The sequence below is a fragment of the Sinohyriopsis cumingii genome, chromosome 1, assembly GCF_028554795.1.
Source record: "Sinohyriopsis cumingii isolate HCF-2022 chromosome 1, ASM2855479v2, whole genome shotgun sequence".
NCBI lineage: Eukaryota > Metazoa > Mollusca > Bivalvia > Unionida > Unionidae > Sinohyriopsis > Sinohyriopsis cumingii.
Window position 1 is genome coordinate 11,516,168 of NC_142961.1, and position 27,007 is coordinate 11,543,174.

Genomic DNA, 27,007 nt, shown 5'->3' on the forward strand with positions numbered 1-27,007 from the left:
GCTTAGGGTCTACTTATCTAATTACCCATAGCCCTTGGAGGGCTATTAATTTATGACAGGTATGACAGCATCATGTTACAAGGGTCAACATGGGGGAAATGTTCCTACAACTTGGACTAATATATAGGAAATATTAGCATATGGGTGTGTAGGCAGCTGGCCCTTCTCCTGTGTTTTATAAATTATGTATGATATCATTTACCCACAAGGAATTGCACCTTTGGCAATACTAATTTTGTACAAACAGATGATTTTGCATTCAGGTGACCTTACTGTTTTTTTCCAAATTATTCTGAGCAATAACTTTTGGGGTCTTTTAAATAATGGTTGTCAAACAGTGTTGTTATGAAAATAAATGTTATGGAAATGACCAACTCTTTCCTGTCTCAAGAAATAAAGTACATTCTGATAATAATAATTGTTTAAATGTATCCATTTTGAAATGAACAATACAAACTAACCCATTTCAAATTTGACCTCAAACACCCAATACCTCTTGGAAAAATCCAGTGATATAACTGGCAGACCAAAAATGAAATGTTTTTGCCATGTTAAGTCATAAGCTAAATCATCATTTATTGTCATGTTACTGAAATGATACAAGAACGCGAATTTCTTGACCGATAAAAGGAGATTAGTTGACATATTTTTCAATACGCCCTTTAAAAGATACAATTAAATGAGACCAATTTTGTGATGTAATGAATTGGAATTCAGGCTGGGGAATGTCCAGTGGGGTTTACATTGTTTCATAAACGGGAATTTCATACCCAGTATTCTCCACATACTATTGTATTTTCTGTTAGTGTTACTTGCATTTAAAAGAATAGAAATACTACTGTATATAATTATGAATTTATTTTATTAAAAATGAAAAAGAAGTCAAATTTTCCGATTGTTGAAAGTACAACAAAACAAAATCTGAAAACTATACAGCAAGTCTAAAATGGATCTTAAAATAACAGCTTGTATACCTAGGTATTATGGCACATTAGATCACAAGATTAAGTGTGTTTGTGTGTGCGATTTGGGTTTTTAACATAGCTTTAACAATTTTTCAGTCATATCATTATGATGTCTGCAGTATGGCAGTTTATACTGATGTCTTGCACTGGGACATCATGCCACAGACATGTAGCATGATGTCCCATCCAGTCACACTATACTGACGCCAGGCTGACCAGTCCTAACACTAACCTCTTAATGCTGAGTGCTTAGCGAGGCAGCTGTAAGTATCATTTTTGGAAGTCTTTGGAATGACTCATCTGGGGTTCCAACCTGCGACCTTCTGCATCCAAGGCGGATGTTCTAACAAATAGGCCACTGGAGCAGTCATTAAGTTTATAAAAAGTGCTCAAGACATGTATGAATACAACAGAACATCCTTATGTATAGAATGTTAGGCAGAAAGAAAAGTTTTTACAAAGTAATCAATCCGATTTAAATTATAAAATACCAAAAATAGAGAAAAAGAATAAAGCAAATTAAAGTGATCTGTGTGCCTTAGACTGATAGAACACTGTAAATCACTTATAAAACGAGTCCAACTGCAAACTGCACAGACCCAGATCTAAGGGCACACAATGTGCTGGCAGATCTGGGTTTGCTCAGTTTCTTAGGAGTAATCAATATAGCAACATAGACCTTAATCTGCAAGCTCATTATGTTACAGCAGATCAGGATCTTTGTTCGCAGTTTGACTCCACTTATTAGCGAGTACACACAGTATGATTTAAACACAGGCAACCATAAGGTGTATGTGTGTGTGTGTGATTAATTTAGCTTTAAAAAAAATTCAGTCATATCGCTATGATGTGGCAGCTTATAATGAGGTCTAGCACTGGGGCATCATGCAGCAGACACGTAGCATGATGTCCCACCCAGTCACATTATCCAGACATGTAGCATGATGTCCCACCCAGTTACATTATCCTGACATGTAGCATGATGTCCCACCCAGTTACATTATCCAGACATGTAGCATGATGTCCCACCCAGTTACATTATCCTGACATGTAGCATGATGTCCCACCCAGTTACATTATCCTGACATGTAGCATGATGTCCCACCCAGTTACATTATCCTGACATGTAGCATGATGTCCCACCCAGTTACATTATCCTGACATGTAGCATGATGTCCCACCCAGTTACATTATCCTGACATGTAGCATCATGTCCCACCCAGTCACATTATCCTGACACCAGGCCGACCAGTCCTAACACTAAACTCTTAATGCTGAGTGTCTAGCGAGTCAGCTGTAAGTACCAATTTTATAAGTCTTTGGTATGACTCGGCCGGGGTTTGAACCCATGACCTTCGCATCCGAAGTGGACGCTCTAACCACAAGGCCACTGAAGCAGTGGCATCTAAAAGGATGGATGGTTCTAGAATTTGTAACAGCCGTTATACATTTGCAGCCATCATTTATTTATATGAATCATGTTGTACTAAGCATCTAGAATAGGTGCATGGCACTCTCATGAATGTCAGATCAAATGCTTTAACGATGTTGTCTCTAAATTAAAATTAACTGTATACAAATAAAGTATAACAGTAAATTTAATTTTAGCAACCTTAGCTTGACTTTCATTTCACGTTGCCTATTCCCAAATGAATAAGATTCTTCTTTTAAAAAAGGGAAAGGCAACTAAATTTAATTGCCCACCATAACCTAACACTGTGCAAAAAATATAGAAATTATTATTAATAACAGTGACCTTGACCTTAAATCTATTTCTTTTGGGTTAAGCAGTATATACATACCAAATTTCTTTGAAATCTGTCCAACAAAATTTTGGTTCTTTTATGGAATTTAAATGAAAGCTAACAACTTTAGTGTTTATATGGAATAAATAGAAATTTGTCCAATGGAACTTTGTTATTTGGAACTGAATTGAATGCTGTCCAACAGAAATTTGGTTTTTATGTGAAACTGAATTGAAAACTAACAACTTTAACATTTATGTGGAATAAATAGAAATCTGTCCAATGGAACTCCGATTCTTATGTGAAACTGAATTGAAAGCGGCCCATTAAAACTTTGGTTCTATATGGGACAGAAATTCTGGGTAACAATGATTTGTGACCATCACACAAATTATTTCACTAGGAGAAGGCTTTTTTCTCATGGATTAAGACGAACACAACATACTTCATTTAAATATGTCCTGTATTAAGTTAAGTTGGTGCACAGGAATGAAATCTATTGGTGAAAAGTCTTGAGGTACTGTGCTAACTAAAACGCCTCAGACTTCATGAAATCTGCATAATGCACAAAAGAGTGAGATGGATTGTAACCTTTACATTGTAATTCTGGCCAAATATTTTTCTACAATTAAAGCAAAATCAAATCATTTAAAATTAAGTACTCATCATTTAAAAATAAGTACCCATGTGACTGATTTGTTGGTGGTGGAGTGTGGTGGTTGGTTGGGGAAACACACCCACAGCTATGTCAGATGGTAAATGTGTGAATGTGTTCAATTAATTATTGACAAGTATTACCATTATCTACCTACATGCCACAGAGACCACCATATGTCATGGCTATACAATGTACAGAAGAGTACATCCTTATCCTACCAATGGGAGGGGTACAATCATCTGTGCCAGTTAAGTCTCCCATATATATCTATACGTAAGTCACAATCAGAAAGGACAGATATACATGCCCGTATGGGCGAAAACGTCTATAATTTAAATGATGATGAGGATCAGAAAGGCTAAAGCTACACCCAGCATGCACTAAATGTGTTGCATACACTGCCCTAACCTGTTATATTTCAGAATTTTGAATCATCTCATTCATATTCTCAAAGAACAAAAAATAAATTTATGCTAAGATGGTTCCTGGTGATTTAAAAAATAAAAGTGTTCAAAACAAAATCCAGTCAAAGTAAACCTGGAGGTTGAGTGCAATAAAGGAGAATCTAAGTATTCCATACAATCTGCAATTTATACTCTGTACAGATGTGAATTCAAAAGACAGTCTGTTCTCCTTTTGCATCAATGCATATGGATATCATAAACTCATAGCTCCCAGGATTTACTCTGCTGCAAAGTATATTATCAGATTTCACTTAGTATATTACCAGATTTTAATATTGCCAGATTTCAGTGAGTATATTGCCAGATGATTTCAATGAAAAAGCATTACTAAAGGAAGATTCAGAAACTATCATATTAGGTGATTTTAAAATTGACCACATGAAAACTCCACCATTAACATGGATAAGTAACTTTGAAACTTACAACTTTACTCAATTAATTAACACCCCAACTATAGTAGCAGATAAAAGTGCTACTATCACTGATCATGTCTATACTAATAAACCTGAAAACATAAGTGAAATTAATGTACCAGTGTTTGTACTGAGTGACCACTACCCAGTCTGTATAACTATACATGTTCCGAAATCATCTAAAAATGGTCAATACATTGAAATACAATACAGGGACTTTAAACAGTTTGAAGAGGAAATGTTCTTAAATGATTCAGTTTGCAAACCCTTCCAGTCAGTCTGCAGTATAGCTGAGGTCAAACACTACCTTAGACATGGTATCCCATGTTCAATGCAGCCTTAGACAAGCATGCCCCAATTAAAATTCCTGATGATAATTCCCCAATTAAAATTCCTGATGATAATTATTTTCCAATAGCTAATGTTAGTGAAGCTAATGTTTTTGATACGCTAATTAAGGTGAATATTAATAAATTCTCTGGATTGGATGGTATTGGTCCACAAATCCTTAAAATTGCTGCACCAGTAATAACAAAGTCACTAAAGCATATCATTAAGTATAATGAGTGGTAATTTTTCAGGACTTATCCAGGCCTTTTTCAACACAATACCAGTTGAGATCAATATCGCATGGAATCCTTCTAGTATCAAAACCAAGAAGAGAACAATTTACAAGGAGCCTCCAATACACTGGTACAGTTCTGTGGAACAAGCTTCCACTACATGTAAAATCTGCTCAAAATATATGAGTATTTAACACATTAACCCCTAGCGACAAGTTAACGTGGCAGGAGGTAGTAGCCTACTGCCGAGCTGTGTAGCGTCATGGTCATGCATGATACACTAAAGTGGGTGGTATTATAGAAAGGTAGACAGATGTAGCTCTACAATGATACTAAATAATCTTGAATTTCTAGTTGCACTACAAAATACTGTGGGAAAAAATCACTTTTTGGACCTTATTTTTTTCTACCCAAAATTGGCTTGTGGTCAGGATCTGATTTTGTGTTCGGATTTTAAACTTTGTGGTCTCAGATCTAAGGCAAACCAGTATGAACTGCAAACAGACAGATGAACCTTTGCAAAAAAGTAGGATATGATGGGCATTTGGAATAAAGAGTGGTCTCGATACAAAAATAATGGTTCCGTTTAGCACAAAAAAAAAAATCCAACTTTTACCCTTCTGCTCATGCATGAGCCAAATAGCCAATGAAAAATAGCTTTCAAAATGTGTTTCCTACTTGAATTTCAGGCGAAAACAACAAAAACCTCCAGGGGTTAATGTGTTAAGAAGAGATATGAGCATGTATGTGTTTCTAATAGATAATAGAATTTATTATTTTAATACTAAACATGTTAAAATAAACAGTAATTATTTCTATCCTCATATAATGTGCATTGTTATACTCTCCTTGGGGGCCTCATGGGAGCATAGTCCTTGACTAATGAGTCACCCTCTATAAATAAAGCATTATTATTATTTATATTATTATTATTATTATTATTATTATTATTATTATTATTATTATTATTATTATTCACTGAGTATACTGCCAGATTTCACTGATAGATCTCAGACTATACCACTGAAAATAATGCAGGCATGACTGTCCTAACAAATGTTACGATATGGCAAACTTCCCTACACAGATATTACATGGGTATTTATGAATTAAACAAAGTGTGGTGGATGGCATAACTGTACATGATCCAAAAATTTTCATTTGTTATCTTCTCCAAGTTTGAATTTTGAGATCTACTCATAAGTTTTTTTATTTAAAAAAAACAACTTTACATGGACACCTATAATTTTGTTAGGTGTTATGCCACATCGTGTGTGGAGTGACATACAATATTTATGACATGATTTAATTAGACAGGTGCATAATAAAATTTAAAATGCAATTACAGTAAATGTAGTGGTAGGTCTTGTATGAATAAACTTGAACAGAGGGGGCATGTGTTACAAGTGAGTATACATGATGGCCTAATTAATGGGAAAAATGTATGAAGGTACCACTTCTAAACAACTCCCTCCCTTTCTGCCCTGCAGATGCTGATATGCAAATCCTTGGTGCTAGACCTTCAAAGGGATAAGATAATTGCTGTTTAATGGTTTAATTATTTCATCCTGGGATAGCAGGGGTTTTGAGAGAGTTTTGAATTTCAATGGAGATGGAGGAATTTTGACCATCAATCTTCAATGCCATGTTTCTAATTTGATTCTAAAAATGTCCACTTTCAACAAAAGTATCTTGAATACAAATGGAAATATCCAGTCAATATACTCTACACCTGCTTATGAGTTCAGTCCAACTGCAAGCAACATAGACCCTGATCTGCCATCACATCATATACCAGCAGATCTGGATATATTTTCTATTCTTTTGACTTGCTGGCACATGATGCAATGACAGATCTGGGTCTGTGCATTCTACAATTGGATCTGACAGCTAAGCCACTATACATGGAACTCCTAAACTAACAGGGTGGGCAGGGGTGAGGTGGGGGTAGGGTCAGAGACCTTTGCTTCAAGCAGACAATTTCTCAAGTGATGGGTAGGGTTAGAGAAAACCAGGACTTGTACAGATTACCAATATATACTATTATATTGTGTCACTTGATAAAGTGTAAATTTCCTTTCATAACAGTACATAGAAGTTTGGGATGCTATTTAATAACTGCACCCTATAGATCAGGGGCCTCAAACACACAGGCCGCCAAGCCATATCCTGAGGCCTGAAAAATGATTGGTATCACAAGGTGTCATGAGAGATAACAAAGGTGTTGCAGCCCTTGGTCCATCGAAAATTCACTTATACAGCCCTCAAGGTGGTTTGAGTTTGAGACCCCTGCTATAGATTTGTTGACACCTCTTAGCCCTTTCATAGCATGTCTTGCTGTTTAGGACTTAGAAGTGATACCCTGTTTTTCTAAATGTGTCTTGTATGTGTTTCCCTGTCCACCCATGCAGTGATGATGTTTATTTGTTTTAGATAAATAATAATATAAATAGTATATGAATTTTGCAGGGTTGCTTTTTTTTGCTCATCATATTGTTTTAGGTTCCTTATCCCGTAAGCTTTGGGAATATTACGTACTCCCTTCCCTTGGCCTGGGTTGGCCTTTAGGCCTGGTTTCCATTTTCCCTTGGCTTGGAGCTTTGGTCTGTACTCCCCACCCATTGGAACATTTTGTGCCACTGGTGTGTTTCCGTCCCTTGTCTCATTGCTTGTTAAGAATGCGTAGTGACTTTGCCAGAGTCATTTCATCCTGCGATTGTAGAATATGTTTATGTTTTGTTGCTTTTGTTTGTGTTATTGTGAGGACTGGCGCTATCTTGGTTGAATCATGTATTGGTCTGGAAGCCCTATCTATTCCTAGAATAAGATTTTGGAATATATAAGGATTTAATCTGAAAAGGGAAGGAAAATCAGTGAACAGCTCAGTTGATTTTGAGATGTCTTGGTAAAGTGTGTAGTCCTAACCACTGAAATACAGCCAATTCATAGCTTTTCTCCACCTGCCGTATATTTTCTTATAAGATGAGTACAACTGAAAACTGCACAGACCCAGATTTGCCATCGTATAATGTACAGGCAGATCTGGGTCTGTGTAATTTGTTAGGAATAATCAGTAGAATAAGCAATTTAGACCCTAATCTGCAGGTGCCTTATGCTACAACATATCAGGATCTTTGTTGTGCAGTTTGACTGGACTTATAAGTGATTATATATGGTAATTTTAATTTACACAAAAGAAGTCAAACTTTTTGGAGCATTTAGCTTTTCCCATGGGATATATGTAACTCTGTACAATTTGAATTTAAAAGTAATAATAGATTTACAGATTCTTTACACCAACATTCCATCAATAAAGTTTGATGCATACTTGGATCTTTTTTATAGGTCAGTCCATGCTATATGCTTTAGGAAATGTTGCCATCTACTGTAAACTTAGAACTTTGATACTCTGCAGTAGAGATGTAACATGTATCTATGCACATCTATATTGTCATAGGTTAACGTATGTAACATGCATCTATGCACATCTATATTGTCATAGGTTAACGTATGTAACATGCATCTATGCACATCTATATTGTCATAGGTTAACGTATGTAACATGCATCTATGCACATCTATATTGTCATAGGTTAACGTATGTAACATGCATCTATGCACATCTATATTATCATAGTTTAATACAAAGGCATCAGAATAAGTTAACTGCAGATGGAATAAAATGGAGTTGAAGGATTGTTAACACTCAGTCACACCCCCCAGCCCCCCATGTTTTGAATAAGTAAAATATTAAACATTTACAATTAACAGTAATAAGTAAAATATAAAAATTCAGGGGCTTTATAGGGACATCAGAGGCAAATTTTGTTATTTTTCAAGGTTTTTATAAGGGTGGTAGAAGCAAATTTAGTGACTTTTCTAAAGCTTTTTCCACTTTTTCTAACTGGAGGTTTCATTATTTATTAGCACATTAGACTGTAAACTTATGCCTTGTGCATGTTAAATGAGATTGATGAAAAACGGAATTCCACAGTTTGGATTAAAAACACCTGATAGAGTTAATATGTCTGTGAAAAGGAAGGAGAAACCATACATCTTAGAGCTGTCCCCAAAAATCAGGGCATCATTAACTACAAGCATGTGCCCAAGAACCCCATTCCTGACTAGAGGATAATTTACCACATGGCTGTAAAGAAGGCTAGATGGTGCTGCCCCCCAGTAATCTGCTAAGGGTAAAACTCTAATTTCATGCTCTGAGAAGAGTGTTGATAAGGCTTAAAAGTCAAGGTCACTGACTGCTGACTGACTGAAAACTGACCCTGACTGACAGCCTGATTATCTTTTAGATCCATACCTTTCCTTTCATCTCTGTTAGAAATGATGAAGCTTGATGGCTTGGAGCAATGATAATGGAGTTAGTGTAATCCCACAGACAGGATCTAAAGCCAATGTTCTGGTGAACAGGATCCTGTCACAAAGTAACCAGAATTAATTAATAATCAATGAAGTACTACATTTAATATATGACTCTATATCCAATAACATGTGCAAAGTTGTAAGTAAATAAATAAATTATACAACTATATTTGGAATTGGTGCATGAAAAATGAATGGTAGTGATACATTATTAGGTCATTTTATCTATACATAAAAGTCATGTGACCAGTTATTTGGGACAGGGTACAAACAAAATCCCACCAGCAAAAAAAAAAACCCCTCTGGCCCCCCCCTCAACAAAATGAAAGGACATAATCCCCCTCCCCTAGTCTAAGATTAGCCCTTTTTAAACTGTCCCAAATGTACATGTCTCTGTGTCATCTTATGAAGGAAATTAAGTCACCTCATTTTGATCTAAAGACTAATAATACATTTATGTGTTTTGCTACATTGCTTTCATAAGCATCACTATACACACTTTTAATCCATCACATTAAATCCTTATGAGATGCACACTTGCAAGATTCTGGGACTTTGTTTGGTGGAGGAATATGGGTGGTGAAAAGCTGTGCTAGGGTGGTTACATGTACATGAAGAAGACTGAAAATAAAATATGACTGCCATACGAGTGCAAGAGCTCAAGAACTGCTAACTTTGACCACAATGATTTGCATGTGACCATCCCACACAACCATGATCAAATTAAATATGAGGTATACTAACGATGTCACATTTTGTCACCTGCCCCCATCCCATTGTAAAATAGCCAGTACCAGATCTTTGAACCCGATTCTATCTATAATGATAGCATACTGAAAACTAGCTACATGTAACTATATTTGTGATATTTAGAAAGTTTTAAACTTTAGACTGGGGAAGGTCACTATGTCTTGCCTTTCATTTTGCTTTGGGACAGGGGGCAGTAGGTAGGATTCTGTCCTACACCCATTTGGGACATATGCTGGGTGGCAGATACAGAGATATGGTTTGGACTGGGGAGATATTTGGTCAAATTGAGCAAATGTCATCTTTTCCAATTCTAATGCGTTAACAATAAAGTTAAACCTTATTTGTCAATATGATGAGAAATGTGTGCAATTTTGCTCGATTTTAGACATTTTTAGCTTTACTGAAAAATACCCTTACTGTCATGACTACCCTTCACTCACATCCCAATCGTCATGACCACCCTTCACTTACATGCCAACTGTCATGACTACCTTTCACTTACATGCTAAGTGTCATTACTACCCTTCACTCACATGTCAATTGTCATGACTACCCTTCACTTACATGCCAATTGTCATGACTACCCTTCACTCACATGCCAATTGTCATGACTACCCTTCACTCACATGCCAATTGTCATGACTACCCTTCACTTACATGCCAATTGTCATGACTACCCTTCACTGACATGCCAATTGTCATTTCTACCCTTCACTGACATGCCAATTGTCATGACTACCCTTCACTGACATGCCAATTGTCATGACTACCCTTCACTCGCATGCCAATTGTCATGACTACCCTTCACTCACATGCCAATTGTCATGACTGTATGTTAAATATGGTCCAGTAAATAAATGAATGGTGTAGTGTCCTATCTACATGCATGTGACCTATTTCAGTGTGTGGTTATTAATGCCTCACTACCGTTGAAGAAGATGGAATGTGAAAAAGAGGTGAAAACAAGAAATAGAAAGGCAAATGATGTATTGAACAAGAATAAAGAATTACTAACATTGAAAATTAACAATGATTAGAAAATGAAGATTGTCAGAACCCAGGTATGGAGGTTAGCAATATATGGATCAGAAACTTGGACTCTTACGAATGAAGAAAGAGGAAGGTTAGAAGCTTTTGAGATGTGGATTTGGATGTATGGTGAAAGCCAGATGAAGTGATAGGAAAACAAATGAAAAGGTACTAATTTTAGTAGATGACAAGGGAAGATTGTTGCAAGTAATTTTGGAGAGGAAGAAAAGATGGAGGTTAAAACCAATTAAGAAAAGTAATAAAAGAGAGAATGGATGGAAAGCGACGGAGAGGGAAATCAAGAATTATTCATCTGGATGACCTCAAAGATGGACAGTCACACAAAGCAATCAAGCAGAGTGTTGTCAAGAGAAGAATGGAAATGATGGCTGCCTCAAATGTGTAGTAATGCAATGAATGAATGAATGAATGAATGAATGTGTGTGTGTGTGATTTGGATTTTTAATGTAGCTTTTAATAATTTTTCAGTCATATCGCTACGATGTCTGCAGTGGATGCTCTAACCACTAGGCCACTGGAGCGGTTGACAGATATGTTAACGAATGTTAATGAATGAATGAATGAATGAATGAATGAATGAATGAACTACCATTCATTTCTCATCAACTTTCAAGGAGTGATAGGGTCCATGATAGTCAGGACATAATTAATAGAAATGCAATACTCCCTTGAGTGTAAAAATTGGTCACACTGACCTAGTTTTGGTTTTTTCTAGTTATTCTATTTGAGATAAAACAAAAAAGTAACTCAGGTGTTAAAACTAGCTTAGTGCCATAGTTTTTGTATGGTTGCAAGATGCACAGACAAACCGATTTTCATTTATAGTTGAAATTGTATCCAAGATATTGTCATGGCCCTGAGCACTCATTTTGATTGACCAAGACAAAAGGTTAAAGGTTGATGCTTGCTGCTATGATTGACTAAGTTTGTGGCAAAGTAAAATTTAAGAAAAATTTAAATTTTCTGAAATAGTAGGTATCAGTTCACTGGATATGAATATTCAAAATTGTGTAAAATAACACGAATAAAATATGGGGTCCAAATAATTTGATGAGTCATGACTCATAATGCAGTAGTCAAAGTAGTAATAGATGTGTGTGTGTGTGTGTGTGCATGTACTGCAAAAAATAGCATGTTTCTTTAGGCCATTAAACCTGCAAGATAAAATTCCCTTGCCATCAGACTGGTTGCTGATAACCCCATTTAAATAAAATTTTAACCATTTGGGTGAAAAATACAAGTTTGCAATTTTAGTCAATTTTAGACAGCAAACAACCCCTTCTCAAAATCAAACCGTCTGGGAAATATGAGTACCTCTCAAAGGGACTGACAACCAACTGGCCAAAAAGAATTTCAAGCAATTCATGATTTCTTCATTTTAACTGCTAAGTTTTGAAATCATCTTTGATATTCTTGTGATAACAAGATTTTCAAACTGGCTGCTGTGACATCCATAGTTGCTGTAATATTGGCACCAATTTCGTTTCAGGGTGAAATAGACATCAGAAGTCTATTGGCGTCAACCTAATACCAGTATTACCATCCATTTTCAGGTGGATTAGCAACAAGACATTTTTAAGATGGCAATTTTGGCTGCCATATTAGATGGTAAGATTGGCACCATTGTCAGCTATAACCAACTAAATAATATTATAAGAAGTCTTTGGGTGACTATCTTTTCAGGAGTAGCTGTAACTATATTTTCAAAATGTCAGTCCTGGTGACCATACTGTATGTCAGCATCATTTTCATTTGGGACCAACTAGGCATCATAAGTCTTTCAGTGAAAACCCATGTTGATATGACCATCTATTCTGAAGCACTAACAATAACAAGATTTTCAAGATGGCCATTGTAGTGGCTATATTGGAAGGCCAAAAGACATATTTTTCATTTAGGACCAACTAGATCTATGGTTGAATGTGTATGTAAAGTTTCATGGCAATCCTCTTAGTAGTGATAACATACTTGTGCTAACAGATGAATGGATGATAGACAACAGGCCATTCATAAAATCTCTTAAGTCTATAACCAGAAGAAAACTAAAAATCCTGGTTCCACCTGAATGTGACCCTAAATTGACCATACCCCTGAGAATGACCCTAAATTGATGAAAACATTTGCCAGTCAAGGTCCTACAATAACATTTTTGCTGAGGAAATCTGTTTTCAAATCAATAGCTTAACCCCTGAATCAGACTGTATTTCCAGAAATATACAGTGTACTGCAAAAAAAAATGGCATGTTCATTTAGGCCATTAAACCTGCAAGATAAAATTCCCTTGCCATCAGACTGGTTGCTGCTAAAAACTCTTCTGTATGATATCCTGAAACAGGAACTGTAAAATGTACACAATCAATACAATAGGTAACCTCTTGCATAAAAAACATTGTTTGCCATAGCTTTATAATTTGGCAGGAATGTAAACTGATACAATAATGAAACATATTTTCATCTGAAATTTGATTGATTTGTGACATTAATGGGTATGAAGTTACTTGATTTTCAAAGAGAGAATAAGCAACTATTCAAGGGTTAACGGTTGATTTTACTGTTTTATGCCTACTATATTTTTACGTAAAATTCAAGTCAAACTGCAAAGAAAAACAAAGATCACAATCTGCTGTGGCATAATGCGCCTGCAGATCATGGTCTATGTTGTTTGTTTTAATGATTATTTCTAACTGCACGGACCCAGATCTTCTGGTGCCTTATGCGATGGCAGATCCGGATCTGTTCAGTTTGCAGAAGGACTTGTCTTATAATCAAGCATATATGGTATATGGAAATCAGCATTGCAAGTAAAATGACACAAAAACTATGATTAAATGAATTAAGTTCTTTATGTACAACTTTGGTATCCTCCATTATGTTGTATTACAGTATTGTACAACACTGGTATCCTCCATTCTGTTGTATTATAGTACTGTACAACATTGGTATCCTCCATTCTGTTGTATTATAGTATTGTACAACATTGGTATCCTCCATTCTGTTGTATTATAGTATTGTACAACATTGGTTTTCTCCATTACGTTGTATCATAGTATTGTACAACATTGGTATCCTCCATTCTATTGTATTACAGTATTGTACAACATTGGTATCCTCCATTATGTTGTATTACAGTATTACAGTATTGTACAATATTGGTATCCTCCATTCTGTTGTATTACAGTATTGTACAACATTGGTATCCACCATTCTGTTGTATTATAGTATTACAGTATTGTACAACATTGGTATCCTCCATTCTGTTGTATTACAGTATTAGTTGTCCATTGGACATGAGTGGTCAGAGAGTTGTGAAAAAAACTAATTCAGTATCAAGGCAGAATTCTGAAGCCTTAACAATTATTGCAATGGCCCTCACTCAATATATAGCCAGATCCAGGTTACAGTGATCCACTTGTAAAAACTATATTAAACTTGAAGAGACAGCCTTCTACCAACTTGTAACAAATACTCAACAAAAATATTGCAAAATAAATGTAGCTATTATCTTCATGCCACTGTTTGGAAAGTCTCTTGTCAGACATGTTACAAAAGAAGCTAAAATACTCCCCCAAAACTGCATGTACTTCCAGCCATTTAGGCCTTCAAATAGTATTTCCTTGGCCATTTGACAGTTACTTACCATATATATTCACTTACAAGCTGGTCCAACTGCAAAGAACATCGACTCTGATCTGCCATCACCTAATCAACTGGCAGATCAGGATCTATATTGTTTGTTCTACTTATTACTCCTAACAAACTGCTAAGACCTGGATTTGCTGGGACTTTATGCAAGGGCAGATCTAGGTCTGATCAGTTTGCAGCGGTGTTTGACTAGATGTAATGCAAATTTACTTTGAATATTTGAAATGTTATTTCACTAAGCAAGTACCATGGAATAAATTGAGCAGAAAGCCTGGATTTATTATTAGTTACATAACTCAGTGTTACTGATATACAGAGAAAAATACTTCTGGGGCAAACAAATATGGTCACATAATAGAGGTGGCCAGTAAAAAGAATTAATAATTAAATTGTCTTTTTGTATGAGGCCAGTCCATAGAGGAAGCCAGGTTAAAAGGAAGAAATGCTGGATTATAGAAATTTCAAAACTGAAATATACATTGCTTTGTGATTAAGCAGTGTGTGTGTGTGTGTGTGTGTGTGTGTGTGCATGCATGCATGTGTTAGACTGCCTGTCCAGATTACATGAGAAAATACATGAACAAAATTGCTTTAAGTAGTGATTAAAAAAACCATAATGGTGTAAACAAATCTGAAATATGTTACAGCCAGAATATCTAGATGAAAAAAATTCCACAAGTAATTGAACCACGATTGATGACCTATTTTTTATGACTTCTAATGTATCCAATAGAGGTAACTGTTGATGGTAGATGCAATAATGTAACAAAGGTCCAAGTATGCCAGATATCATCTAACTTGGCTTGCATAGCTTAACAGCTGACCATTTCAACAAAGCCAGCTTATGGAAAATTGCATAAGCACAGCTCCATCAAGTACCACCAAACCTTGATACCATGTTGATTTAACCTATGTCACTAGAACTTGATAAAAATTCTTTCCAAGGATAAAAGCATGCAAAGATCTCACTCATAACTGAATACCTCCAAGATTTAATGATATAATTATTATGCAAAGGTCCTGCTTATAACTGAACTCTTCCAAGGCTTGATCATATAAACCTATTTACCAAGACTTATCAAAATCAGTTGCAAAATATAGTACTGTATATTCTTGTGTATAAGTTGAGTCAAACTGCAACAACAAAGATCCTGAGCTGCCATATCAAAATGTGCCTGCTGATCAGGGTCTATGTTGTTTGTTCTACTTATTACTCCTAACAAACTAAACAGAACCAGATCTGCTGATACATTATGCAATGGCAGATCTGGGTCTCTGTGGTTTGCAGTTGGACATGTCTTCTAAGCAGGTAAATACAGTATGCAAAGAGGCACCAAGCACAGCCAATCAGATACAAGATCATCTTATTACTATTCAGATTTAATTTTTATTCCAGGCATTCTTAACATATTATTGGCTATATCATGCCAGTAAAATGGGAGCCAAGTGCCTTTCCCAAGGATGCAGATAGGCAGATAACCAGGGTTAGCTTGTGGGGGGTATCAAACTTGGGACCATTGCATTACAAGTCTGATTCTCTACCAAGTGACCTTGCATAGCTTATATTCCATTTCAGAACCTAAGCCAATAAGCTTCTTTACCAAGTTTGGTCTCAAGCTCAACCAATCAAATAAATTTACACTGAAACATCTTGATATAAGACTATTTAACAATATTAATCAAAATCTTATCACAAGCAGAACTCATATATTTACACTGAAACATCTTGATGATATAAGACTATTTAACAAGATTAATATTATCACAAACAGAACTGCTAAAGAATTAACAAGCTCAGCCAGTACCTCATAAATAAATTTACACTGAATCATCTTGACCATATAGGACTATTAAACAAGAACGTAATTGCTAAAATTTTAACAAGTTCAGACAAATGATCAGTATGTATAGACATTAATCATAATCATGATCATCCGAGATTTTGATGTTAAAAGCCTACTTACCAAGTCTCACAGCGTTAATGAGAGGAAAGTTGAGCAAATAGCTCATGACATATGGGCTAAGCTCACAATAAATTCACAACTTGTAATGGCTAACCTCTTTTGTTTGGGGGGCATACATGAATTTTAATTAGGGGCTGTCTGATAACGGTGAGACAGATATGTGTGTGTGTGTGTGATTTTGATTTTAAACTTAGCTTTAACAGTTTTTCAGTCATATCACTATGATGTCTGCAGTGTGACAGTTTATAGTGATGTAGCACTGGGGCATCATGCAACAGACATGTAGCAAGATGTCCCACCCAGTCAAATTATCCTGACACCAGCCCAACCAGTCCTAACACTAACCTCTTAATACTAAGCGCTAAGCAAGGCAGCTGTTAGTACTATTTTTGTAAGTCTTTGGTATGACTCGGCCAGGGATCGAACACACGACCTCCCGCATCCAAGGCGGAAGCTCTAACCACTAAGCCACCAGAGCGGTCGACAGATATGTTAATGTAAGATCATGTAGCAGGAAATGACACAGTTAAGACATGCCAGAGAAAATTTTGGGAAATCTTGGGCCAAATGAAATAGGTGTCACAAAATTATATAATTCAGAACAGTTATTAATAAAAGTGGACATTGGAAAATTTTCTGACTTCGATGGGAGTGTTAAAATTCGGGCAGTTGGAGAAATTTAATCTGGTTGGCTAAGTTCAAGCATCATACAACAAAGTTTTAGGCAGATCAAATTTTTCTGCCAAAAGGGGAAGCTGGCTGATTAGTAAAAAGTACTTTTCTCATTAAATAAAACAGTCCATGGGACAGGGGGCCCAAAAAGTTAAGAGACCCAGAAGCTGAGAAGAGACAGAGGGAATTCTTTAATGATAAGCAAGTGAAGCATAAGAAAAATAACTCCATACCTGAACTGCACAGTGGAAAAGAGCACAGTCTACAATCAAGATGGCCGATGACCTGAAGAGGATAATGAGAGCGAAGGAAAAGAAATACGGTAACACTAACCTATCGCCCCCCCCACCCAAAAAGACTGAAAGTAACCAGGTGATGCTGACATGCTGGCAATTCGAGTTCAATCAGTCACTCAATTATATTAGGAAATTTGTTTACCAGTATAACAGAATGGCTAATTTAATTTCACACAAATTTGGCAACTCTATTTCTAAAAGAAAGTGAAACATTCAAATGTAATGTTCAGCTTCATTTTTGTTTATTTAAATTGTTCAATTTTACATAAGGGGGCTCATGTTCTATTCTATATTTCTGCTTTTATCTCTGTTATTCCATCTATTCATTTCAGATTTTATTTTATTGTTTACTCAATCAGGCAATAACACCATGCTCTATGATCTCCCAGATAACGATAACCAAAGCACTATAAGGAGTCCAAGACCAGACATGCCCCCACACCTGTGACATATATGTACCATATTCACTATTAATTTATGTCAGATAAAACTACTTTGTAAAACAAATATAATTTTTGTAACTTTTCTGTCATGAATAATGAAGACACACTGTTAAAGTCATAACAATATTCCTCTGAAATTTCTTTAATTCCTTATTGATGTAAACTAGTGACATACCATACAGTACCCACTGATCCGGTGGACTAGTGGTTAGAGTGTCCACCCTGGATGTGGAAGGTCGTGGGTTCGAAAAACTAGCAAGTTATACCAAAGACTTATAAAAATGGTACGAACAGCGGACTCGCTAGGTGCTCGGCTTTAAGAGGTTAGAGTTAGGCTGCTCAGTCGGGTGTCAGGATAATATGACTGGGTGGGACAACATGCTACATATCTGTGGCATGATGCTCCAGTGCTAGACATCACTTTAAGCTGCCATACTGCAGACATTATAGCAATATGACTGGAAAACTGTTAAAACTACATTAAAAATCCAAAACACACGCACCATACAGTGAATGAGTACCGTGGTGTGTATCACCAAAAATATACTGTAGTAAACCAATAATCCCAAGCACCTCTAATGTAAATATACCCATGCTTCTCCTGCATCCTGGCCCTACCCAAAAAACTAAATGAATTTTGTGTAGCATAGTATATGCCTCTTACATGTTTAATTGTCTTTGTAGATAGATGGAATTTCTGTTTTATTCAGTCAAAGTGACCTTCACTTTTGACCTTTTCAAATTCAACAAGCTTCTTACATAACCTAAGTGTAAGCCATCCAGAAAGTTTGATCCAGGTATTCTTCAGTCAGAGTGAATTTGGCCTTTGACCATTTGACCAAAAATGATTGGGCTGTTCTTTGCCCCCAGAGCAAACCATCCTCAAAATATTTTAACTACACAGTGAAGAATGAGTTATTGTGCAGAATCCATTTGTTTTTCAGTCAGTGACCTTGACTATTTACCTTTTCTGACCCCCAAATTTACAGGGTTATTTCTTACCCCAGTTTGGTGGCTGTATATGGTGGAAAAGTTGAGTTATTATGCAGATGGATTAACATTTCTTTTTCAGTCAGATTGCAAATGAACTTTTGACCCTGTGATCCTGTAATTGATAGTGTTCATTCCTACTGTAGATGGTGGACAACTTGAGTTACTGTATGGAAAAGAAACTAGCAACAGATGGAGGGACATTATAACATAATGACAGGTATATATAAGACAGATGATAATGAGAGGTATATTATAAGACAGATGATAATGACAGGTATATACAGGACAGATGATAATCACAGGTATATATAAGACAGATGATAATGACAGGTATATATAAGACAGATGATTGAATGGTTCTTCTCAATAAGCTCACTTTGCCTTATGATCAGGTGAGACAAAGGTTACCATTTCAAAAAATCTCTTGACAGATCACACTACAGAGTGAATCAACGGGACTGATGTCCAACTGGGCAAAATGAATTTCCAGGAACTCGAGGACCATTTCTTCTTTTTAACTGTTGAGTACTGAAACAATGTCAGATAGTCTTCAGCAATAACATGGTTTTCAAATTAGCTGCTATGGAGGACACATTGGTATCATTCTGAAAACCCCATGTCCATATCACTATCTATTCTGGGGAAACGTTTCTATACAGATGTCATGGTAGCCATACTGGATGTACAATTGCCACCATTTTTATTCAGGATGATCTGTCTTGGGGTATGATAAAGGCTTTGTTTGAAAATTTGTGCTATTTCCATTTAGGACCAACTAGACAGCACAGACAATTTTCTGCCAAAAACATAATGTTTATATGATTTTCAGGATGGCCACTGTGGTGGACCATTTTCATTTACACCTAACTAGATGCCATAAGTCTTTCATTGGAAACCCAATGCTCATATTCATTTAAAAGAAGTAGCGATAACAATATTTTTTGTATGACAGCCGTTGTGTTGGCCTTATTGTAGGTCAGACTGACACCATTTTCATTTACAAACAACTTGATGTCATAAGAAAAGTCTTTCATTGAAAACTCATGCTGATATTAGCCCAAGAAAAGTAGTGGTAACAAGTTATTTTATGGCAGTCATTTTGTTGACCTTATTGTTGGTCAGACTGGCACCATTTTCATGTACAACCAAGTAGATGTCATAAGAAGTAATATCATGCTGATGTTCATTCAAGAGGATTAGTGATAACAAAATTTTCATGATAGGTGCTGTATGTAATGGCCATACTGGATGCCTGAACAATACCATTTTTATTTAGGACCAACTAAACATCATAAAAAATCTTAGAGAAACCACATGTTGATGTGGCCATCCATTTAGGAGGAGTTGCAATGCAAGATTCTCAAGATGACAGTGGTGGCAGCCATATTAGATGTGTATTTTCATTTAGGACCAACTAGAAAAAAACAGTCATCTAGAGAAAACACTGTCAGTATGATATTTTGTTCAGGAGTAGTGATAAAAAAGTTTCAAAATAGTCACTGTGGTGTTGATATGACCATCCAATGAGAAGTAGCAGTGATAACATGATTTTCAAGATGTCAAATGTGGCGGTTATATTGGCTGTGGAATAACACCATTTTTATTTATGACCAAGTAAACAAGTTGGATAAATGTGTTTTTAAAATCTAAAGGCAATTCTCCAAGTACTTTAGGAGGATTGGTGATAATAAATTTGTGCTAACTGAGGGACAGAGGTCAGGTTTCAGACCATCCCATAAGCTTTTCTGACCTGTGAACAGCTGAGCTAAGAAATTACAACATTTCTTTATAAACAGAATCTTCTTTGGCCATGAAGCCTTCAGAATTAGATTATGCGGCCATTAGACTGGTTACTCTATTGACCATTATTCACCTTGCATGTGTGAAATGTCAATGTCCTCCATCAATGGTGCTGAAGTGGATCATGCCTTTTCTTGACCAATTGACCTTTCTGCTGGGTGGGGCACATGTGAATCAACTACTGCCCAACAAACATTCCAATGAACCAATGTCCAATCTTTTCACTTGTCACTGCATAAATCTTAGAGGATTTTAACAGGTCAGTTCAGTGGCTGGGCAAGAATTTGTCGAAATGAGTGGGCTACTAAAGAAATTTTAAATCTGTATAACTTTGAAGATGTTCATCAAAATTTCAGCAAAGTTTCAGAATTTACTTAAATATAATCTGTCAGTAGTTGTTACTAATTCTCTGGGACAAAAAATGCTGATTTTAAATAAATAGTTATGCTAATTAGTGGGCAGAGCCTTGTCCTAATATTTATGAGGTCATAATTAATTTGATTAAACCACACTTGGGTCCCACTCATTAACATTTGTTCCAGAAGGCCTTAAACAGAAAAAACTGTGTTGGGAAGTGAAAGATAGTACAAAATGGGCATTCAGCGGGCCATGGCTCCTCTAAATGATGATGTACAATGTTTAAAATCTAACTCCTTCAAGGAGTTGTCAATAGTATCAAAGATAAGAAGTTGCTGGCAAGGGACATAACTCTATCCAAATTGGAAGTGAGGAGATAGAATCCATTAAAAATATATACAAGTCTATGAAAATATGTTCACATCAAAATTACACCAGAATATATTCAATGGTTCTTAAGGATTGCTGATTAGAAGTAACAGCCTTCGCAAAGATCTGAAGTTGACTGACAAGGGCTATACCTCTGTTTGAAATGTTGTAAACAAAGACAATGCCCGTAAAAGGCACATCTAGGTTTAAGAGTCACATGACCAACCTCATGGCCATCCCTGCACTTGTACATCCACGAGTTCATAAGGTTGAGAGTGCATGATGCAGAATGAATTGTCTTAGCTTCATAATAATTCATCCAAAGTATGAATAAAATTCATCAAGTCGTTTAGGACATAAAACCAATTTAAAAAAACTTTAACCAAATTCTTGACCCCCCATTTTCTATGATTGTGACCTTGACCCAAGATCAAAGAGTCAAGAATGCACACCATACAGTGAATTATCTCAGCTTCATAACACAATCCATCAAAGGTTTTAGAACATATCTGCAAAAGAATAAACAATGAAGCTAAATGCTAATTTTCTATGACCTTCATTTTAAGGGATCCCGGGTGGTCAAGTGGTCTAATGTCTCGCCTTTACCTATCAATGCCATCTCACCTGTTCTCATGGGTTTGAGTCTCAGGTTCACCAATGTGGGTATGAGAGAAAGCTGGTCTGTAGCTTTCCTTGGGTTGGTAGTTCTTACTGGGGTTTCACATGTTCTTCCACCAACAATGACACTTGCCTCCACACATAGCCTATGTTGTACTGAAAAATGGCATTTAACCCAAAAAACAACAGTAATGTTCAGGTTAAGTTGATATGGGTGAGTGAAGGTGTCACAGAATGAATTGCCATAGGTTCAGCACGATTAATGCAAAGTATGATGAGAATTTATCAAACAGTTAGGGAAATATTTTCAAATGATGAAACTAAATCAAAGCTTTGAGGCAAACGTTTTATGTGATGGAAGATCTGGGTCTGTGACAGCTGGATTCAACTTATAAGTGTGTATATATAGCATTCAATACCATGATGGAAAATCTGGGTCTATGACAGCTGGATTCAACTTATAAGTGTGTATATACAGCATTCAATACCATGATAGAAGATCTGGGTCTATGACAGCTGGATTCAACTTATAAGTGTGTTTATACAGCATTCAATACCATGATAGAAGATCTGGATCTATGACAGCTGGATTCAACTTATAAGTGTGTATATACAGCATTCAATACCATGATGGAAGATCTGGGTCTATGACAGCTGGATTCAACTTATAAGTGTGTATATACAGCATTCAATACCATGATGGAAGATCTGGGTCTATGACAGCTGGATTCAACTTATAAGTGTGTATATACAGCATTCAATACCATGATGGAAAATCTGGGTCTATGACAGCTGGATTCAACTTGTAAGTGTGTATATACAGCATTCAATACCATGATAGAAAATCTGGGTCTATGACAGCTGGATTCGACTTGTAAGTGTGTATATACAGCATTCAATACCATGATGGAAAATCTGGGTCTATGACAGCTGGATTCAACTTGTGTGTATATACAGCATTCAATACCATGATAGAAGATCTGGGTCTATGACAGCTGGATTCAACTTGTAAGTGTGTATATACAGCATTCAATACCATGATGGAAAATCTGGGTCTATGACAGCTGGATTCAACTTGTAAGTGTGTATATACAGCATTCAATACCATGATTACTGTAATTAAGGAGTTTGCACCATTTTGAACACATTAAAATTTCCTTTAAGATAGGTGAAGTAAACTTGAAAACATTTTAGCCAAATTAACAAAATGCAATTTTACACCTCTTCCAGTGTCTTTGTGCATGTATGGATGCCACTGTGTGATTAAGTCTGCAATGTTTTTACTTTTGTCAATGTACATTAATGTTTATAAATTTGTACAAAAACACAGGGTCATTCAATATATTTGTACAAAATGAAGACAGCACCTTTAAAGTTGGATAGCTATATTTTTCAAAAATTTCTTGTGATATATGAGAGGAAAAATTTTTTTAATTATTTTGTCTACTTTCATGACATATTAAAAAATGCTTTATTAAAGTCGTGTGTATTACAGCAATTGCCTGACAGAGAAAATAAAGGTGATGCTCTAACCATTTAGGCCACCAGAGTGGTCAGATGCATGAAATAAAAAATCTACAAAAATGTAAATCTTATTCAATTTCAGAATGGCCTATATTAGACTTGACTAAACAAATATGTTTGGACATAAATGAATATCTTTAGCAATAATTCTCTCTGTGACAAAACTGTGTGTCAATATATAATACCATCTTAAGAAGACCCACCCCTCCAAAGAGGTTTTAAAATTTGTTAAAAGGATACTGGTCTAAAAATAACAATTTCCAAATTAACACTACTGTTATCCATAACAATTCTACCACTCTTTTATGGGTTACATAACAATGTCCAAGTTAACACTACTGTTATCCATAACAATTCTGCCACTCTTCTATGGGTTACATAACAATGTCCAAGTTAACACTATTATGTTATAGTATACATTACATGCAGCTCAGTCTGCTTCACCCAGATTGGTCAATCCCCTTGTCATTATCTACCATCTTCACTTGCTTATAAGATGGGTATAAATGGAAACTTCAGAGACCCAGATCTGCTACTGTATAATATGCCAGCAGATCTGGTTCTGTGCAGTTTGTTAGGAGTAATCAGTAGAGCAAACAACATAGACCTGATTTTCAGGCACATTATGATAAGGAAAATCAGGTTCTTTGTTGTTTGCAACTTGACTCGACCTACAAGCAAGTATTTGATGGTAGCTTGCCATGGGTTAATTGTCTGATACTGTCTACAGATAGCTATTTGAATTCAGGAACTGGGTGCTTAACTGCCTCTTGTGTTGAGAATAGGCTGGCAGAAAGGTGCTTGGCATGTACCGGCCTACATGTTGGGTCTAACTGCAAAAATCATAGACCCTGCTCTGCCCTTGCAAAATATGCCTGCAGATAAGGGTCTATTTTGTTTGGTTTCATAACTTACAACAAACTGCATGGATCCAGAGCATAATGTGCCAGTTGATCTGTCTGCCTTTTTTGTTCTGCAGATTATTCAAACTTTTTGTATAGACTCTGATTACAATGCAACAGCAGATCTGGGTCTATCATGATTGCAGCTGGATCTGACTTAAAACTGAGTATATATGGTAACACTTTTTTTTTTTTAAATGAACGGTGACTTTAATTCCTGCAATGAGCTAGTGATTCAGCAACAACACAGCCAAGGAAAGCAAAGAGTGATACCCTTGGGAAATACACAGGGAATAATAGACAGAAAGCTTTAATGTAATACTCTCTCTTGTGGTACCATCTAATGGTTTATTAAGTTTATCTGGGTCTAGAGAAGCTAATAACATACAGGCCCATCTTAAGCAGCCGCTTCTGGGAAGGAAACAAAATAACTTTTTAATACACAGGTCTTAATAGTACTTCTAAAATAATCTGGTTGACGGAACCTTGAAAATTTATTTGAAACAGATTAGGCAAGGAAAAAATTCTGTTTCCTGTAGTTGCCTGACTGATGCTTCTAAAATCCTGCAGACTCCTTTATTTTTCAGACTTTATAGTTTTGAATGAATTTTAATTTTAGAAATGTTCACACCTGGTCTGTTCCAGACATTTTTTTTTGGTCATCTCTGTATTTCATACTGACCACTTGGAATATGTTGTACTTGTTTTTTTTGGATGGGTAATGCTTGATGATCTCAAGGTTCATTTTCTTATACTTACAGACTTTTTGAATAGCAAATAAAATTGGGGTTGAAAAATGTTTTTAATTATTTATGTGTTGTCATAGGTTCTATCCTATTTCTATTAATTACAATTTATTCTTGATTACACAAACACACAAGGGACCAAGCAAATTAGATGGAAATCTGCAGTTCACTTGATTATACAAACACCCAAGGGACCAAGTAAATTAGATGAGATATGTAGTTCATTTGATTACACAAACACTCAAGGGACTGAGCAAATCAGTTTGAGACCTGCCCTTCAAGTCTGGTTTGGTTTTGTGGAGTTTAGTCTAATTTTTCAGCACATGATAGGCTATACACGGCAGTTGGTATATTTGGTGGAGGAAGAACCTGGGGCAAACCAGTGACCCAGAGGGAGCTGCTGGCAAGCCCCCTCACATACCCACCATGGTGAAGTTGAGACACAAACACCATGGTTAAGATGAGACTCAAACTTGTGCTGAGGTGAAATGTGTGAGTGATCTAAAAAGGTGATCGACTTAGACCACTGGGCCTGTACTTGAAGTCAACTAGAATAACATAATGAACATACAAAAGGCAATACCTTGAAGACTCTTATGCATGCTTGGTATCATTTGTGTGTTTGGAATAGCACCACTCAACGCAATTGAGATGTGAAATTTGTATTTAACTGAAAATGAAACCTCAAATCTTCTATACTTTTAATGATGAGTAAGTTTCACAACCAAGAAAATAATCCAATTAACAATATGGTGTTGTATCTTCATTGATTTCCACAATGGAGCATGCACACCCTGCCAAAAGATATTGGCTGAGACTACAGGTACTTTTGTTGCCACTGTTTTCAAATGGCTAGAAGTACAGTTTTTACATGCTGTTTTACATGTACATGTTTCCAAATTACTAGAGTTCAAGTTTTTACATGCCTGTTCTTACATATACAGGTTTCCAAACTGCTAGAGTTCAAGTTTTTACATGCCTTGTTTAACATATACATGTTTTCAAACTGCTACAGGTCTAGATTTCACATGTATATTTTTACACATATGTGTACATGTTTACAAATTGCTAGCTCTTACATGCCTTGTTTTACATATACATCAGAGGTGTGCTATATTACCAGTATACTGGTTTACTTATTTTTTTCTGGTAGTATATATATCACTAGTTTTTTCATTGTACCAATACATCGGTAAATTCCAGAGGAATCTTGTTGCAACTTTAATGATACTAGCAGTGTGATCTCATTATTCATGACATCATGGTTCAAAAAATTATTTTTGTTGAAAAACAGTTGCATCTGTCACAAATTAATGGTGAATATTACAAATGTAATTATATTCTTGATCCTTTAGTCCCATGTGTGACACATGTTACGTATGCTAACGCTGTGTCCCAACAGAATTTTGTGAAGTATATTCGGGCCAAATTCTGCTTTCGGAAAAATGTTGGATTACCCCACCCCCCGCTCAAACATATCATGTTTTGGTTATTTACTAGATTCAGTGAATGTGCTAAAGTACATATACACATATTCATTTGTAAGATTGTGAATCATCCTACAAGTTTCAGAATGTGCTTGTGTTCTGTCTGAACTTAATGTATTTTCTCAGGTTCACTAAATATTTTCTTGTTTACTGAATAAGTAAGCTTTATGTTTACCAGCCCTATTTGATAAATATCTTTCTTGCCCAGG

General features: G+C 35.9%; 1 protein-coding gene across 10 annotated transcripts in view; it reads right to left on the reverse strand.

The window, feature by feature from the left end:
* The window catches only part of LOC149806412 (uncharacterized), a 229,104-nt gene that overhangs the window by 88,716 nt on the left and 113,381 nt on the right, over nt 1-27,007 (reverse strand). For all 10 annotated transcript variants that reach the window (XR_016420179.1, XR_016420177.1, XR_016420180.1 and 7 more), the window contains exon 5: nt 9,124-9,237. Coding sequence is in view for 2 of the 10 variants with exons in the window: in XM_089952976.1 (XP_089809102.1) it covers nt 9,124-9,237 (114 nt within the window). In the remaining 8 variants the exon portion in view is untranslated. The remainder of the gene's footprint in view (nt 1-9,123; nt 9,238-27,007) is intronic.